A 17,432-nucleotide genomic window follows, 5' to 3' on the forward strand; every position below is an offset into this window, starting at 1 on the left:
AATAGCTATCCCCGCCGTTGTCGGTGTTCCGCCAAGCGCAGGAGGACCAAAGCTACAATCTCCGGCTCCTCGATGAGCACAGGCTCATGAAGGTGCAAATCGCCAGCGAGCAGGCGAACAACGAGGCCATCGTCAGCATGGTCGCGGAAGATCCAGGCTTCCTGAATGAGCAACGGGCGTTGTACCTATCCATCAATAGCGTCTCTGAAATCCGCTGCGAGCAATGGTGTCAACGCGTCCTGCGGGTTGAGAGCGACACCATGTTTGCAGAAGTGGCCGAAGAGGAGGCGTAGGCAACCGCGGACGGGCGCCAGCTTCGTGCCGACCGTGCCACCACCATTGTTCGCGCCCTACCGCCATGACCAGGATGCAAGCCCATCAAGTGCGGCGCCGTCGACATGGTGGACTCTAGCGTTGATTAGCACATGGGGCGTAGCCATAGCTTGGGCAAGTCATTCTCATTCTTCCCCTTCTGCTACTGGACTGTCGGTGAGTTTGCCGGACATGAGGAAGACATGACGTGTGACATAGACTCTGCCACGACCGGTCATTATTTAGATTAGGTTAAAAAGTCTCATCCACTTTTGCTTAGTTAAAATATGTCAAAAATGTAATTAACTTGTCCGGTCTAACTAAAATTGATTCAGTTTTCATAAAATCAATTTGTTTTGTTTAAATTTGATTCACAATATATGAGGGCATGGTTGGATGACCGGCTCCTATGTTATTGTTTGCGGATGTGTTTATAGACAGATATCATGATCGTTTTAGGGGTTCGTGTTGAAGATGGCCTAACAAGGCTTTGTTTCTTTTAATAGAAAAAAAAGCGAGCGCAGGGCAAACGGAGATTTTCGATTAGCGAGCGAATGTGTTGCGGTGGGCAAAAGTCCAACTCCGTGTCGATGACCCCTCGGCCGACTAGCCGAAAGCAGCGAGGCGATTCCCATTCGACGCATAATGCGCGTACGAACATAATTGTATGCTCGATGGAGAAGAAATCCATGAGCAGAAACAGCATTCCAGCCCTTGCTACCAACCTGCCAATCCATGAGTATAAATCGAGGCGTGCTGTGAGCAGGGGAAAGGCATCGAGACAGGAGACATAAAGAAAGACAGAGAGCAGAGCAGAGTGTAGATAAGCTTGCTAGCTCATGGGAGGAATGGCGGCCGAGCACGAGCAGCAGTCGCCGGCGCCGGCACGATCTCCGCACACCTACACCATCGGCTACGCGATGCAGCCGGACAAGCTGGACACCGTCATCCAGCCGTCGCTCGTCGCCCAGGCAGCCGAGCGCGGCATGCGGCTCGTCGCAGTCGACCCCTCCCGCCCCCTCGTCGACCAGGGGCCCTTCCACCTCCTCATCCACAAGCTCTACGACGAGGCGTGGCGCGTGCAGCTGGAGGCCTTCTCCGCGGCGCACCCCCACCGTGCCCGTCGTCGACCCTCCCGCCGCCATCGGCCGCCTGCTCGACCGCGGCTCCATACTCGAAGTCGTCTCCGAGGTCCAAGCTCAACGCCACCGTCCGCGTGGGCTCCCTGGGCGCGCCCCGCCAGGTCGCCATCGACGACGCCGCGTCGCTCACCGCCCCGTTCGTCGTCGGGGCGCTCCAGTTCCCGCTCATCGCCAAGCCGCTGGACGTGGACGGCAGCGTCAGCTCCCACGCCATGTCGCTCATCTACCGCCGCGCGGGCCTCGCGGCGCTGCAGCCCCCGCTCGTGCTCCAGGAGTTCGTGAACCACGGCGGCGTGCTGTTCAAGATTTACGTGATCGGCGGCCACGCCACGTGCGTGCGGCGGCGCAGCCTGCCGGACGTGCCGGCGGAGCGGCTGCTGGACCTGGAGGGCGAAGCGTCGGTGCCCTTCCACAACGTGTCCAGCCTGACGACGGTGCACGCCGACACGGACGACGACGTGGGCGACGACGCCGAGATGCCGCCGCCCGGGTTCGTGGACGAGGTCGGGCGCGGGCTGAGGCGCGCGCTGGGGCTGCAGCTGTTCAACTTCGACATGATAACCATTCTGGCTCTCCTCTCGCTCCTCTCCTCTCGCTGACGGCCGCTCCGGCCCCAGCGCGCACCTCCCTCCCCGCCGGCGGCCACTCCGGCCCCGGCGTCCACCCTCTGCTCCGATGGCCTCGGGCTCGCGGAGCCCCCCTTCGGTGTCCTCGACCTTTCCTCGGGAGCGCCCGATTGTCTCTGGGCTGGGGCTCTCGGGGTCGCCTGGCTCGGCGCGCTCCTCGTCGGCGGGTGTCGCTCCGGTGGGTGCTGGGGCATCGACTCCGGACCTAGCTTGGCGCCAGAAAGGGCCTTCCCGGAAGGCCATGTGGCGTCGCCGGAAGGCGCTCCGTCGTCAGCAGGAGGCTGGCGGCGGCCGCCGGAGCTCCTCGCCCTCGTCTTCTTCTTTGCGCCGTGAGATCCCTCAGGAGATGTATGGACTCTGCTTTCGCTGTTTCAAGGAGGGGCATCAGCGGCAAGACTGCACCAACGACCCTGTGTGCATTCGCTGCGGCCTGTCGGGGCATGTTTCGTCGCAATGCAAGAGACCCAGGAGCCCGACCCCGGAGGATGTGCTCCGTCGCGCTGTGATTGCCAAGGTGTCCGGGACGGTGCCAGCGCCGCCAGCGGCTGCGCCCATGGGGAGGACATTGCAGGAGCCTGGACAGTGTGCGCCGCGTGCGTTAGCTCTGTCAGTTGCGCCCAATTTCCCTCCCGTGATGGCCGGCGTGGCCTCCCCGGCCGCGCAGGCTGGCATCTGTGTTCTGCAGCGCTCACCGGGGATGGACGAGCTTGAGCGCAGGCTGCAGCTCGCGGTTGTGATGTACGTTGGCGGAGCTAGGCCACCGGTGTCATGTGAGGACGCGGCGGTCGCCATCTCGCGCCAGCTTGACACACCGCGGCACCGTTTCTCCGTGCACAAGTACCACCCCGAGGATTTTCTGGTTGTGTTTGCGTCGCATGAGCTCCGGAACAGAGCGCTGGGTGCCCCCGTGATCGAGCACGACAGATTCAAGCTCTTCGTCAAGCCCTGGCTTCGTCAAGCTCAAGCGAAATCCAGGATCATGCGGACGCAGGTGGATATCATGATTGAAGGTGTTCCGTCGCATGCCTGGTCACGTGGCACGGCGGCCGAACTCCTTGGGGATTCTTGCTGGATCGATAGCCTGGCTCCGGAAATTGCTAGCCGAGAAGATCTCTCTCTGTTCAAGCTTCGTGCGTGGTGTGTGGATCCGGACGAGGTGCCGGTTGCCAAGCGGTTGTGGGTGCCTGAGCCGCCGGAGCAGAGGCCAGACCCCGCGGCGCGCCGTCCATCCTTCCTGCAATTGCTGGAGTACCCCACCATCATTCACATCGGGCGGATGCGGGATTTCTCCGCGCCGGATCTTTGGAGAAGGGATGGGAGCTCGGATGATAGCGGACAGAGCGGGCTGCCGGATGACTCCGACGATCTGGGCCCCGGTGGTGACGTGCAAGTGCTTCCCTGGACGCGAGGAGTTCTGGATGACCGTGGTGCTGGTCGGCGTTCGTTCGGTCCGGCGGCAGGAGGCGGCGGTGGCCGTTCCTACCGGCAAGCTCTGGCTGGCCGTGTGGGGCCCTCGGACTGGAGGATTCCGCCAATGACGGCAGAGCTGTCCGTTAAAGCTACTGTTGGGGCCCCTCAAGTGCCAGGCTCGGGAAGACCAGGAATTTCGAATCCGAGGCAGTGTCCGGTGGTGCCGTTGGCGAATTCGTTGCCAACGTTTGGCATCCCATCGCTGGCGGATCAGAACAACACAGAAGTGGGAGGTGCTTTTGACTCGGTCATGTCCGCTGACCCAGGAGTGCAGGTGGTGGAGCCGGCACTTTTGGTAGGCGGGTAGGCCAATCATTTGGTGGAGATTGTGGTGGAGCCTTCAAGAGACCACGAGCTGGTAGTCGCGGATCCCACGCCGGTCCCTCTGGCCGTCCCATCGGTAGCTGGGCTGGCAAAGCCAGCTTCGGTGCGGGAGCCGCGGATCCCAGATCTGAGGTCAGACATGACTGAGTCTATGACTGCCAAGGAGGTGGAGCCAGTGGAGCCTTCTGCTGCACTCATGGACACGACGGATCCCATGCCCCAGGATGGTAGTGTGGCAGCCACTGTTGTCACTGCAAACCTGGGTTCGGAGGCGCACTTGATCCGACCAGAACTGCGGCATGCCTCGCAGCCCGAGACGAACGGCTGGCAGCCTATGGAGGAGCTCATCCCACCCAGTTGCCCCGCGGGCCCAGATATCAGTGCGTTGGTTGGAGGTGCCAGCGCGGATGATCACCAGGACGGGTCGCCCCAGACTGATATGGTGGTGGGGCCGCCTAGGGATCTGGTTGATGCTGCATGTGCATGTGACATGACTACGTCGCACGACATGCAAATCGTGGTCTCGTCGCCGGAATTGGGCATCCAAGGGGCGGGAGTTCTGCCGGAAGGAGATAAGCTCACTGAGAAAGAACAGGTCGCCTTGGGAAACATCAAAACTTTTTGCACTAGGCTTCTCAAGAAACTTGCCCCTCCGTTGCTAAAGGAGATCGAAGTTATGCGTGGCGTCCGCGCTGGCCAGGACCCATTCACGCCCCGGCGTAACACCAGATCCGTATGCTCTTCGGCACGATCCAAATCCAAGGCGTCTGCGGCCGAAACGACAGTGCTCAAAACGCTTGGCATTGCCCATGATGATCTGGCCATGTCGGAGGGAGCTCTTGGTCAACTTCGTGATATGTTTGACTCGCCACTCCAAGAGCCACAACTAAGGGCGATCGCTGCGATTTTTGGCAAAGTAGTGCCGTTGAACCTTGAGGGAGATATGGAGAAGCTCATGGTTTCGTCCGCGTAGACGGCATGGTACCGACATTGGAGCCTTGCCTCCCCATGTCGTACTCACCGGTGGAGTTAGTTTGCTGGAATCTACGTGGCCTTAATAGTCCAGCTAGGAGGGATGCGTTGAGGGAGCTAGCGGATTCTATGCATGTTTCGATCTGGTGCATCCTAGAGTCTAAACTAGAACATGTAGACCAATATGTGATTATGCAATGTTTAGGACCATCTTATGATGGTTTTGCTTACTTGCTGGCTTCGGCCACTCGAGGTGGCATCATCATCGCTTGGAACTCTTCCATAGCAACGGTTTCTAACACGGTGCGCGAGACTAACTTCATCACGGGATTTGTCACACCGAGGGAAGGAGCTTCTTGGTGGCTTTCGGTTGTTTATGGGCCTCAAGAGGACCCTCAAAAGGTCATGTTCTTGCAAGAGCTCTCGGACAGGAGGGCACTTTGCCCGGGCCCTTGGATGGCGATAGGCGATTTCAACCTCATTCTCCATGCGGCTGACAAGAACAACAATCTGCTAGATAGAAGGATGATGGGCAGATTCAAACGGTTTGTGGATGACAATGCCCTCAAAGAGCTATTCCTCCATGGCAGGCGGTTTACGTGGAGCAATGAAAGGAGCGATCCTACGATTAAGAAAATTGACCGCGCTTTCGTTACGATAGACTGGGAGCTTGAGTACCCGGAGTGCTTGATGCAGGCTCTTTCCACTGGAATCTCGGATCACTGTCCCCTCTATATCTCTATGGAAGACCACCTGCAGCCGCGCAGGCGTTTCAGATTTGAGCTTTTTTGGGTGAAACTGGAGGGGTTTTTGGATGCAGTAGCCGAAGGATGGTTCTGTGACCAATCCATCTCTGACCCCTTCTTGCGTCTGGATATACTTCTCAGAAACTGTGCTAAACACCTCACGGCATGGGGACAACGGCGAGTTGGGAACATCAAGCTTCAGATAGCGGTGGCCAACCTGGTGATTCTCAGGTTCGACTGTGCTCAAGAATCTCGTGTGCTATCTCATGAGGAGAGAGGGCTTAGGAACACCCTCAAACGACTGGTACTTGGGCTTGCTTCGCTGGAGAGGACGATTGCGAGGCAGAGATCGAGGATGAACTGGTTGCAAGACGGAGACGCTAACACCAAGCTATTTCATCTAGTGGACAATGGCAGGAAATCCAAAAATTTCATCCCTGCTATCAACTCAGAGGGGCATGTCATTGCCGATCAGGAGGGGAAGGAGCGTGCCTTCTTTGAGGCATACAGAGATCTGCTTGGCCGTTCCACGGCTCGCGAGCATACTATTGATCTGGACTTTGTAGGCATTTCACCCATTGATCTGTCGGATCAAGATCTTATCTTTCATGAGGAGGAAATTTGGAAGGTGATCAAGGACATGCCCGCGGACAAGGCACCCGGACCGGATGGATTCATTGGAATTTTTTTCCAAAAAGCTTGGGCCATTATTAAAGGAGATGTTATTGCAGCAATCCACAAGTTATTCCTCAACAATGGCAGGGGATTTGGCAGACTAAATCAGGCCCTGATTACGCTGTTGCCAAAGAAGCCAGATGCCTGCCAGGTCAAGGACTTTCGGCCGATCAGTCTCGTTCACAGTGCACCCAAGCTTGCTTCCAAGCTTCTTGCATCTAGACTGAGCAGGAGGATGGGAGAAATAGTGAGTGTCAATCAGTCGGCGTTCATCAAGGGTAGAAGCATCCACGACAATTTCCTTCTCGTTAGACAAATGGCCCGCAAACTTCATCAGAGGAAAACCAAAGGTGTGCTGCTAAAACTAGACATATTGAGAGCGTTTGACACCCTATCCTGGCCGTTTCTTTTTGAGGTGCTTCGAGCTAAGGGGTTCTCTGCCCGCTGGATCTCTTGGATTGCAACTCTGCTCACTTCGGCAAGTTCTAGAATCGTGGTCAATGAATGTGCGGGAGAGAAATTTATGCATGCGCAAGGGCTGCGCCAAGGAGAATCCCTCTCCCCTCTCCTCTTTGTCATTGCTATGGATGTACTTACTGCGATGATGATCAAGGCTCAAGAGCGGCAGGTGCTTAGCAAGATTCCTAGCTGCACACCTCTGCAGCGGCTGTCTCTCTACGCGGATGATGTTGTCCTGTTCATTAGACCGACAAGATCGGATCTGTTTTTTGTTAAGGAAGCTCTTGGAATCTTCGGACAGGCATCAGGACTAGTCGTTAATTTTGCCAAGTCCTCGGCTGTCATGATCAGAGCCTCCGAGGGAGAGGAGGAACTGGTGAAGGAGGCGCTTCCCTGGACTATGGAGAAATTTCCGATCAAGTACCTAGGGTTGCAGCTGAGTATCAAGCATTTGAAGAGATCCGACTGGCAACCGATCATTGACACAGTGCTTAAACTGATGCCGGGATGGCAAAGAGGGCTTATCACCAGGCCTGGGCGACTTGCGCTGGTCAATCACGTGGTTCGAGCGCGGCCTACTCACCACCTGATCGTCGCGGAGGCTCCTAAGTGGGCGTTAGAAAAAATTGACAAAGGCTGCAGAAAGTTCTTTTGGGCTGGGACAGAGGAGGTCCATGGTGGCAAGTGCCTGGTCGCATGGGAGCGTGTGTGCAGACCAAAGTACCTAGGAGGTCTCGGCGTGCTGAATCTTTTCAAGCAAGGGATCTCGCTCCGGTTGCGTTGGGAATGGCTCAAGCGCACGGACGATCTCCGGCCATGGCAATGACTGAACCTCATGGCCGACAAACAGGTGACCACGGCGTTTAACAGCTTGGTCAAATGGGAGGTTGGCAATGGGAGACGTGTACTGTTTTGGAAGGACAGATGGATTAATGGAAGCTCCATCGCCGAGGTGGCCCCGATGATTAGAGCCATGATCAAGACACAAATTGCCAACAGGAGAACGGTTAAGGATGCTCTACATCTTCATGCATGGACAACTGACATTGTTGGGGATATGAGCACGGATGCCCTGGTGCAATTCATCCGGCTTTGGGATCTAGTCATTGGTATGATCCTGGACCCTGACTCTGAAGACAAACCTATTTGGCAATGGAGCTCCAATGGTATCTACTCAGCCCGCACCGCCTATAAGATGCTATGCGAAGGAGGCATCAGATTTCAATGCTCATCGGCAATATGGAAATGTTGGGCGCCGCTGACCTGTAAGATATTCATCTGGTTGGCGCTGCAATACCGTGTATGGACATCCAATAGGAGGCAAAGGCATGGCCTTCAAGAACATAGCTCGCCATGTTTTCTTTGTGAGCAAGAAGAGGACACGGTGGATCACATCTTGCTGCAATGCGTCTATGCTCGCCAAGTTTGGTTCATTTGCTTCAGGCGGCTAGGCATTGAGCTTTCTATACTACCAACACAGCAAGATCGCTTGGAGGCATGGTGGTCTATCTCCAGGAAACACATCATCAAACCGCACCATAAGGTATTCGACGCGCTCGTCATCTTGATATGCTGGAATCTCTGGAAGCAAAGAAACGGCAGAGTGTTCTCGCACCCCAACAATGCCAACGAGTGGGGAGCTGCGGACATTATTGCTCGAGAGCTAAGACTTTGGATAGCGGCTTGAAGGAGAGGAGTTCAACAGCTTGCCGAGTAGTTGCTTAGAGTGTGGAGTGGAGTGGAGTTTGGGTTTGCTCCCAATGTGGGATTGCCACCCGTTGTAATTCTTGTAATTAACCCTCTGCCTTCTTTAAAGCTAAGGTACACAATTTGCATACTCTCGAAAAAACTTCGACATGATACGCGGGAGGAAGGCCGGTGGGAAGTACTTCATCATCGACATCAACTACTTCCCCGGGTTCAACAAGCTGCCGGGGTACGAGATTGCCCTCACCGATTTCTTCGACGAGATGATTCGCGGCGCCGCCGATACAACCGACGAGGCCGACGGTACCCAAGCCTCCACCGTTCTCTGAGCGTGTATGGGAGGACGTTTTGTACTCTCTCTGTCGTATGATGATTTTTGTTGTTCCACGTACTAGAGTGGATCAGTTTTGCATTCCTGCTATACCGAATAATGATTTTGCCTCGTTGGTTTTGGAAATTAAGGGTGATGGCAACGTCTGAGCAGCTGTGCCTTTTGATCATGACACTGGTGTCCCATGAACCACTTTAGAGCATCTTCAACAGCCGCGCTAAACTAGCGCCGCGCCGCAAAATAGTTTTTTTTAGCGCGCGCAACGCGGCGGGTCGCTCCAGCGGGCGCGCAAAAACGGCGCGCGCGCTATAACGAGTTGGGTGCTGTAACACCCCAAAAATTTAACCATGATTTTATTATTAAAATTTTGACACGAGTTTAAAATTTTTGCTTTCTGGATTTTCTTTTGATTTCAGAACCCCCTTTTTCTTTAATATTGTGGAGTTTTTACCCCAAGTAAAAACCTTCCAAGATTATAATTGGACTTGTATACCCTCTCAAGAAAAACAATTCTTTTATCAGTGAATTTATTTGCAGAAATATTTTTCCTGAGCTTTATCCTTTTAAAGAGATGTTCATAAGTTTTAGAGCCTCTTTTGCACTGCAACCGTTTGATAAATGCATCTAAAATTTTCACCAAAATTTGGGGATGTCATGTGGTGTTTTTATATCACTCTGGTGCAAAAATATCTTTTATTCATTGAAATTTTTGAGCTCTACCCCAAGTTTTCAAAACTAGTCCAGTTGGTACCTTTGCACTACAACCCCTTTAAATAATTCTTTAAAAAAATTACCAAGTATTTGGAGATGACAGTAGATGCATATAATTCATTTTTATGCAAAAACCCATGAATGTTCTTTGCAAAAATTGAGCAAAACATCCTCTTTTGCTCTCTGGACCAGTTTGGCCTTTTCTACTGCAACTCCATTTTGTATTGCTCTGTTACACATGATCCTTTTTCCTACTTATAGTCCTCCCTACCAAAGCCTTAAGTCCAGAAGAGTGGCCCCATGGGAATACTCTTGGTCCATAAAATGATAACCTTTAGTTTCTGCCCAAAATTGGTTTTCTCAAATTTTTGCACTAACAAGTTTCTGGTCTGGACTAACTAACCTTACCACCATCTCTTACACCTAATGAGACACTCATCTGGAGATTTTGGCCGCCCCAAGAACTGCCTAGATGCCTCTAGCATTCTGTCGAACACCTGGTGTGCATGGCCAGTTTTGGCATGGTTTTTAGTTAGCATTGTAAACATGATCCCCTAACCTAACTAACTTGTCCACTAAACTCCTAGCTAACCCTAACCCAGGCCTGCTAATCCTCAGCCTCACCCTAGCCCTTTTGCACGCTCTGGCATAGCATCGAACACGTAGGCGCGTGCGCTGGGCGCGCCCAGAGCGCGCGTTTTGCACGTGCGTGCGCGCGGGTCGCCGCGTCTGGCCCCTGGCCTTTACCCACCTGCAGAGCCACGGCCGTCCTCATCCACTCCCCAGAACGCTCCAGGCCACCCCTGGAGCCCAACAGCACCGCCGTCGGGTCGGCCACGGCGGCTAGCGGCCAGCCACAGTGAGCTCCTGCCATGGACGGCGCCGCCCGAGCCACACACGTGCGCCAGCTGCCCTCTGGAGCCGTCCGAGCTCATCCACACGCCCGTCTGCAAGCGCTTGTCGCTAAGGATGGCAATTTTATCCATGAACATGGATACCCATGGATATCCGACCCGAATGGATAGGGTTTGGATATGCTTTTGTGTCCATGGGCGGTGCCCAAACCCGACCCGATTGCTCGTGGGTAGGACATTGATATAATCTTGTACCCGTGGATATATCCAAAACTGACCCAATATTATGACTTATTAGGCAAAAATATGCAATCCCTACCCCACAGTCACATGTCCCACTGCAATTTTACACTTTGTTATCTAAAACATGCAAAAGAAATTGCACAATCCCCATCATAACTTTTAATAGTTGACATTCAATCCCATCCATAACATACTCCAACACCCCTTCTCTTATTTTTATCTCCTTGTTAAATCACTCGTCATTCTCATCTATTAGAAAAAAAATCCTAAATGATATTTGGTTGTTAGTGAGCGTTGATTTACCATAAGTTGATGTTTACCGTAAGTGAGGCCTAGCCTACCACGAGGTGAAGATTGGAAGAGATTATGTTAACATTGTATTATGTCTTATTTATATGTCTCGAGAGGACCCAATGGATATCCAGTGGGTATGGATATCCGACGGGTTTGGACATGGACACAATTTTTCACCCATGGATATTTTCACGGTTAGGCAAATACTATCTTCATGGATATGGATATGGATTAGATATTGTTCAACCTGGTCCAAACCCGACCCATTGCCATCCTTACTTGTCGCCGCCACGTCCTCCTGCAGCAACAGAGCGGCGGTTCGCCGGCGTTCCTATCCACGGACGTGGAACCGACCTAGCCACACTATAAATAAAGGACCCCCGAGCCCAACCGAGTACTCAGGCAGCCTCAGGCCATCCCTCTGGAGCGCCCCTAGCCAGAAATCGATGGGGAGAGGCCGTCTTCCCCATCTCCGGTCAGTTCGGCCGCCGCCACGTTCCAGTCCCGTTCGTCGCAACCAGGCCCTCCCCCGTCCATCCAGCACCACCACCCGACTCCCCTTCGTCTTGTGGAGCCGCCCAAACCCCCAGTTGCGACGGAGATCCACCATAGCCCGAACCCCCAAATCGTCCCGAAACCATCTCCGCCGCGGAGCTCGCCGCCGGCGACTCCCTTCACCCCCGCCAGCCGTTCGACCACCGGGAGGACCGCCCTGGACTGGCGGATCCATCCCCGCCCTTAGAACCCCGCGGGGATGCGCCGTTCGTCGACGGCGATCGCCGGAGTCCCGCCTTCGCTCGGACAGAGGAAGAGGAGGGAGAGGCGACTGGTCAAACCTGACCAGTGGGCCCCCTGGACCCACTATCAGTGACCCACGCGCCAGTCCACGCTGGATAAGTGAAGGCGTAAACCCAGAGTACGCCTTCGACGTGTTTAGTTTTCGAAACGTTTTTTTCTTTTTCTGTTTTGTTTTAAAAAAACAGAATTTGACTAAACTTTGACTAGCTATAACTTTTTAAATATAACTCCAAATGAGTTGATTCTTTTTCCTACCTCTCTCAAATATTGTCTAGTTTGTTTTCAGATTTATTTGAAAAATTTCAGACAACTTTTTTGTACTGTTTTGAAACTATGTTTTAATTCAATATTTTCAAAAATAAGATTTTTGAAGAAGAGGAAAACTTTCAAAAGTCTTGGGAAGCACCCTGCCTCTACAAAACTTGAAGGCAAGCATTCTGAACCCTGGCATAATATCGTCGTGTGTTGTTTGATATGGTTACAACACCTCTCGTCTCAGAGTTCTCATTATTTTTTTTGGGGGTGGTATGAACCTACTCATAAGTGCATATTGATGATTCCGTGCTATTGGAATTTGATACGTTGTGATAGTAATCACCCTCATATGCCTATCATGTCTATCGGAAGGAAGCCGGGAAAGCCTCTGTCTTGGGTAGACACGAGCTTGTCTCCGGTCTTCGTCGAGACGGTTGTGTCCGGTATGGCATAGTAAGGTATGATGAGATGTGATTCTGTTTGTTGGTTGGAAACATATTTGTTATGCTAATCGTGCAGGTAATACTTAAACCTCCTGAGTCGATCGTAGATCGAGTCTTGTTCTAGTAACCCCCATACTTGTTTCGTACTACCACTTGTCCCTGCCATAGGTAGGGTACGGTTCAGTAAGTTGTCAACCCCTTTCTAGCACACACTGTACAGAGAGGCCATGGTGGAAGATACCGGCTGCATCCGGTAGGCATGCCACCTGGTCCGGGGGCATGGGTGTTTTCGGTTGTAGCCGAGGGGGTAGCTCCCCTAGTTTGCGCGCGTTATAAATTTGTGATCCCATGCTAATCGAGGTTGTAGCCTCCCCACTTAGAGTTTTGCTTAACGAGTGTCGTGGGTGATCCCAGACACCGATAAGTCAGGCTGGTGTGTGCGGTTAGGTGTGTTTTCAATTAAAAGACTGTAGGAGGAATTAGTACAGATGGACTAACGGAATTCGTTACTCATGGGTAAAGAGTACACCCTCTGCAGAGATTATATCTATTCGAATAGCCGTGTCCATGGTTAAGGACTACAGTCTGGGATGGGTCAAGTGTCGGTACTAGTGTCGGTCTTAGGAGGAAAAATTACTAAGCCAGAACTTTGATCATGACCGGTGACATATGATGATTATGATTATTATTATTATGGACTAACTATTCTCATTATTTGATTTATTGAGTATCCCTGGAACGGTTCTACCTCCTGGATATTCACTGTGATTATTTTGTTATAAGCCCTTTATGTGCTGTCGCACAGATGCCCAACTCTGGCATGCTTGTTATTGATTTACTATATAAGCCCTTTATGTGGTGTCGCTGAGACGCCCGACTGTGGCATGCTTGTTATGTATCTACTTTATAAGCCCTTTATGTGGCGTCGCACAGACGCCCGACTGCGGCACGTTTGTTACTTATTTCACTTATGAGCCCTTTATGTGGTGCCGCTCAGACGCCCGACTGAGGCATTCTATCTCTACTCTCTAATTTCATTATTTGTGTGTTATGTGAATAACTTGCTTATGTGCATCATGGATTTTATTTTATGACTGACGTTGCGATCATAGAATATTTCAGAGCATGATTATCGTTTGTTATATTATACCCATGTTCATAATGTTTGCGAGTACATTCAAAGTACTCACTGGCTTTCCCTGGCTATTGTCTTGGCCAGATTTCTTGCTTGGAGAGGAGCGTTGCGATGACAGCCCCGGAACCTAAACAATGGTGACAGCAGCCTCGCGAAGATAGGAGTTATCCAAGTCAGCTGTTCCTGTGGGAATTGGAGTCCCATAGACGCTGAAAGACCACAAACCGCTTCCGCCATCAAGCACTAGAAATCTTGTGTTGTACTCATAGGCCAGAATGGTCTTGTACTACATATTTTGTAATTTGCTTGGATATTTCTCTATTAAGTTTGTGCCTCATCAGCTAACAGTAATCCTGGGGCTGGTGAGCACAAGGGCCATTTTATGGGAAATTAATATCTCGAAAATCCGGTCCTGACAAACTTGGTATCAGAGCCAGGCTGACCATTGGCTAATCCTATCTTAGCCAGGTCAATAAACCTAGGTTAACCAACCCACCTGACCATAACCTAACCCCAGCCAAGCTTCTCGCGTAAGATAACCCCACAGTAACCCGACACCTTTTGGCAATCGGTGCCCAACCTATCAGCCTAGCCTGTCGATCACGTGCCAGTGACCGACACCTAAATTGTCTCATTCGCAAGCGTGCGAAGGAAGACTCCGTCCCCTTTTTCTATAAAAACGTCACGCTAACCTCAACACAACACAACACAACCTCTTTCCTCCAAACCAAGCCATAATGCCTGGCCCCGTCCTGCACAATGAAACCACGACAAACAACCATGGAGGTTTTGTGACCTTGCTAGCAAACCTCACCCGCCGTGCCTTTGCATTAGAGGAGCCCCCAGAATATGTTGTGTACCAAGGACCCATGAGCGGGGAGAGCCGTCAATTCTAGGCCACTATACACATCTATGGTAGGGGTCTATCGCCAGAACGCCTCTACAGGTTCACCGGAAGGACTACTTCCTTTGAGCCACAAGCCATCCAACTAGCTTCTCGAGAAGATATAGTTCAACTCTGGCACTTGTCGCCCAGAGTTAACTATCGCTCATTCTACTACTACCCCAGCTGTGACGGGTATGGTAGGCCACCCCAGGTTGTCAACGGAGATCACGAGACGGATCCTGCATTGTTGCATCTGGTGCACTATGTAGGTGCACTAGAGGAACTGTTCGATCAAATCACCCTTGATCTGATCGCAGCTCGTGGAGAGCTGGTCCGCCGAGCCCCGACAAGAGGAGAAGATGAGCCCGACGCCGACAACCCAGTCGTGCTGTTCGGACACCCGATCGAGTCCTTGAGGACTGCCCCAGCCATCGACCAAAATACTTTGGTGTCCCCAGAAGTGCTTCGTCACCTTTTGGGAACACGCTCCAGCGGGATTGTGGCCAACAATCCCCGGGATGGTCATCATCGCTACCCCAACCCGGCAGCCCCTCAACCTCCTCCCGCTAATCCCGACGACGAAACCCGTGGAGAAGCCTCGACGTCCACAAGGCAGGCTCGTTTAGATATAAACGAGGTAGACTAAGTCACTCGAGTAGTAGTGAGTCTCAGTATGCCCACGCCCTGTAATTGTATGATCTTGCATCGCCTTGAATAACCGCAGCCTGCTTGTGTGCCTCTGTTTTAATAGTAGCCTGGCATAAATATGTTAGCATGTGGTTACATTTTTTTTCCGGGCACAACTACCAAAACCACACCAACGACACCCATAGTGACACGTCACTTTTTTGAGATATGTATATCTGTAGCATTGACCCCGACCCCATGGAGCAGACTCGATAAACTAGTTACCCTTCACCACGGTAAATAAACCAGCCCCAATGCTATATAAAAGGCCACCTCGTGACCTTGCCAAGTACCCCTCACCTTGAGCACCACTCGCACAACCATTTCCATTGCCATGCCGAGCCCTAGTATTTACCTGAGAACTCCAGATGCAACTCCAGGCAGCTTTGTTAAAATTTTGTGGGACTTTACCTGCAGTACCATGAGTGATATCCATCCACCCCAGTATGAGTTACTCAAATCGAGGATCACCCCATCCACCTCGAAATATTGGGCAGTGGTGCACGTCCCTCCCGCAAACCCAAACCAAGACCCCACGGAAGCTTCCTTCGTGGGGAAATCTATGCCAACTCCACATATGGCCATAGAAGCTGCTGCGTATGAGGTGCTTACCCGACTTCAATTCGCGGTACCCTATGCCAGCGAATGAGGGTATTATTACTTCCCGAGTCGAGCAGCACCCGGAGAAGTAGCATCTTTTCCGGATGGACGAATCGAAAGAGACCCAGTACTGGCCAACCTTGCCCAATATGTCATCGCGCAAGAGCGTTTGACCCAACGAGTAATGTGCTATCTCCAGAGCCTCGCTGATTTGAATCCTCAGATCGCCATCGGCAGACCACTGAGGCCCAACCAGGAAAGGCACATTCATCGACTGGTCAACCCACTTCCCCCGATAGAAGAAGAGTGTGCCCCGGTTCCAGAGACTTTTTCTCAGGACCCTGTCCAATTACCATTGTCGTTGTAAATGTCATTGCTGTGTTTATCGTTCCTACAGTTATTTATGTGTTGCAACTTGTGTGTGGTATCCTAAATTTGTGCAATGAATTGAATCTTTAGTTTCAATCAATATGAGTGATTTTTACTCCGGTAATTTTTTTAACTGTTTTCACTCTCAGTAAATCCTGAAGTGAGATTTCTCCCTGAGTTGTTGCGGCATATATTTCTTCTCGACATAGATTTTTTTATTCACGCAGCACCATAACAGCAGACTCACGACCCCAACCACGCGACCAAGTGCAAAGCCACGTGCACATTGTTTTTTTGCACCAAACCAGTCACCTCCCTAACCCCCCACGGTCTGAGAGGGAGAGATTTGTGAGTAATTACTCGGGTACAAGTTACCTCCGGCACCCTGACATTAGTTAGCACCTGACACCACACCTAATCCTCGTGATCACCGCCACCGCGGAGAGCTAACACTCGAGCGGCAGCATCACGACGATCATCGAGGATCATCACACACAGGAGCACGGAGAACCCCAGCAATGCTGCCAACCCTCCGCACATCAGGATCACATACCAGTCCGGCATCACCTCCGCCATTGGAGCCTCATATTGAGCTCCTGTAGATAGAAATGAAGGAGAAGGGAGGAGAAGGAGAAGCGAGGTCAGGTGGAGGAAGAAGAAGGAGCACTACGGTAGTTTTATAGCTCGAGATCGGTGTACGGTGGGCAAAGTCCACCAGCGCCGCTCGTCGCTCGATCGCCGATGTTCGGAGGCGAATCAGCGAGTAGTGCCGATAGTGCACTGGCCCGTGAGGTGACTGCACGCTGCGCCGGCAGCTAGCACGCCGCGCACTACCACAGTACGGCCTAGATGCCTTATGAGCTAGACGTCGCCGGTGGAGAAAGCGCGGGAAAGCGCGCGGGAGAGAGGAAGAAGAGAGAGCCAGAGGTAGAGGAAGAGACCGACAGTGGGCCCCGGGTCCACCTGTCAGCCATAGAGAGCACTGTGCTCTCGGGTACGACCAACATATTTTCAGTAATTTAGAAGTTTATTCTAAATTTACTGTAACCAATAGAAGAAATTGACCGTATTTTTTTTCACGCAACGCCAGTATGCCACACTATAGTTTCACACCACTTATTGCCCACTCACTGTAGCTACTTTTAATTACGTGAGTAGGATGGTTATTTTTGTGATAGTAGGAGTAAAGTTTTTCAAAACAACCCTTATCAAATCTCGAGGACGAGATTTTTTATTAAGGGGGGTAGTGTTGTAACACCCCAAAATTTTAACCATGTTTTGATTATTAAAATTTTGACAGGAGTTTAAAATTTTTGCTTTCTGGATTTTCTTTTGATTTCAGAACCCCCTTTTTCTTTAATACTGTGGATTTTTTACCCCAAGTAAAAACCTT

The 17,432-nt window shown here is 51.9% G+C and overlaps 1 protein-coding gene and 1 pseudogene across 1 annotated transcript; both read left to right on the forward strand.

Annotated features, from left to right (window-relative positions):
* The first annotated feature begins 921 nt into the window (after nucleotides 1-921).
* Nucleotides 922-8,933, forward strand: LOC119340209 (annotated as a pseudogene).
* On the forward strand, nucleotides 2,058-5,076 carry LOC119340208. The gene has a single exon (XM_037612110.1). The coding sequence runs from the start codon at nucleotides 2,130-2,132 to the stop codon at nucleotides 3,855-3,857; it is 1,728 nt and encodes a 575-aa protein (XP_037468007.1). The 5' UTR covers nucleotides 2,058-2,129; the 3' UTR covers nucleotides 3,858-5,076.
* Nucleotides 8,934-17,432: the final 8,499 nt, after the last annotated feature.

Source organism: Triticum dicoccoides, chromosome 7B, assembly GCF_002162155.2.
Source record: "Triticum dicoccoides isolate Atlit2015 ecotype Zavitan chromosome 7B, WEW_v2.0, whole genome shotgun sequence".
NCBI lineage: Eukaryota > Viridiplantae > Streptophyta > Magnoliopsida > Poales > Poaceae > Triticum > Triticum dicoccoides.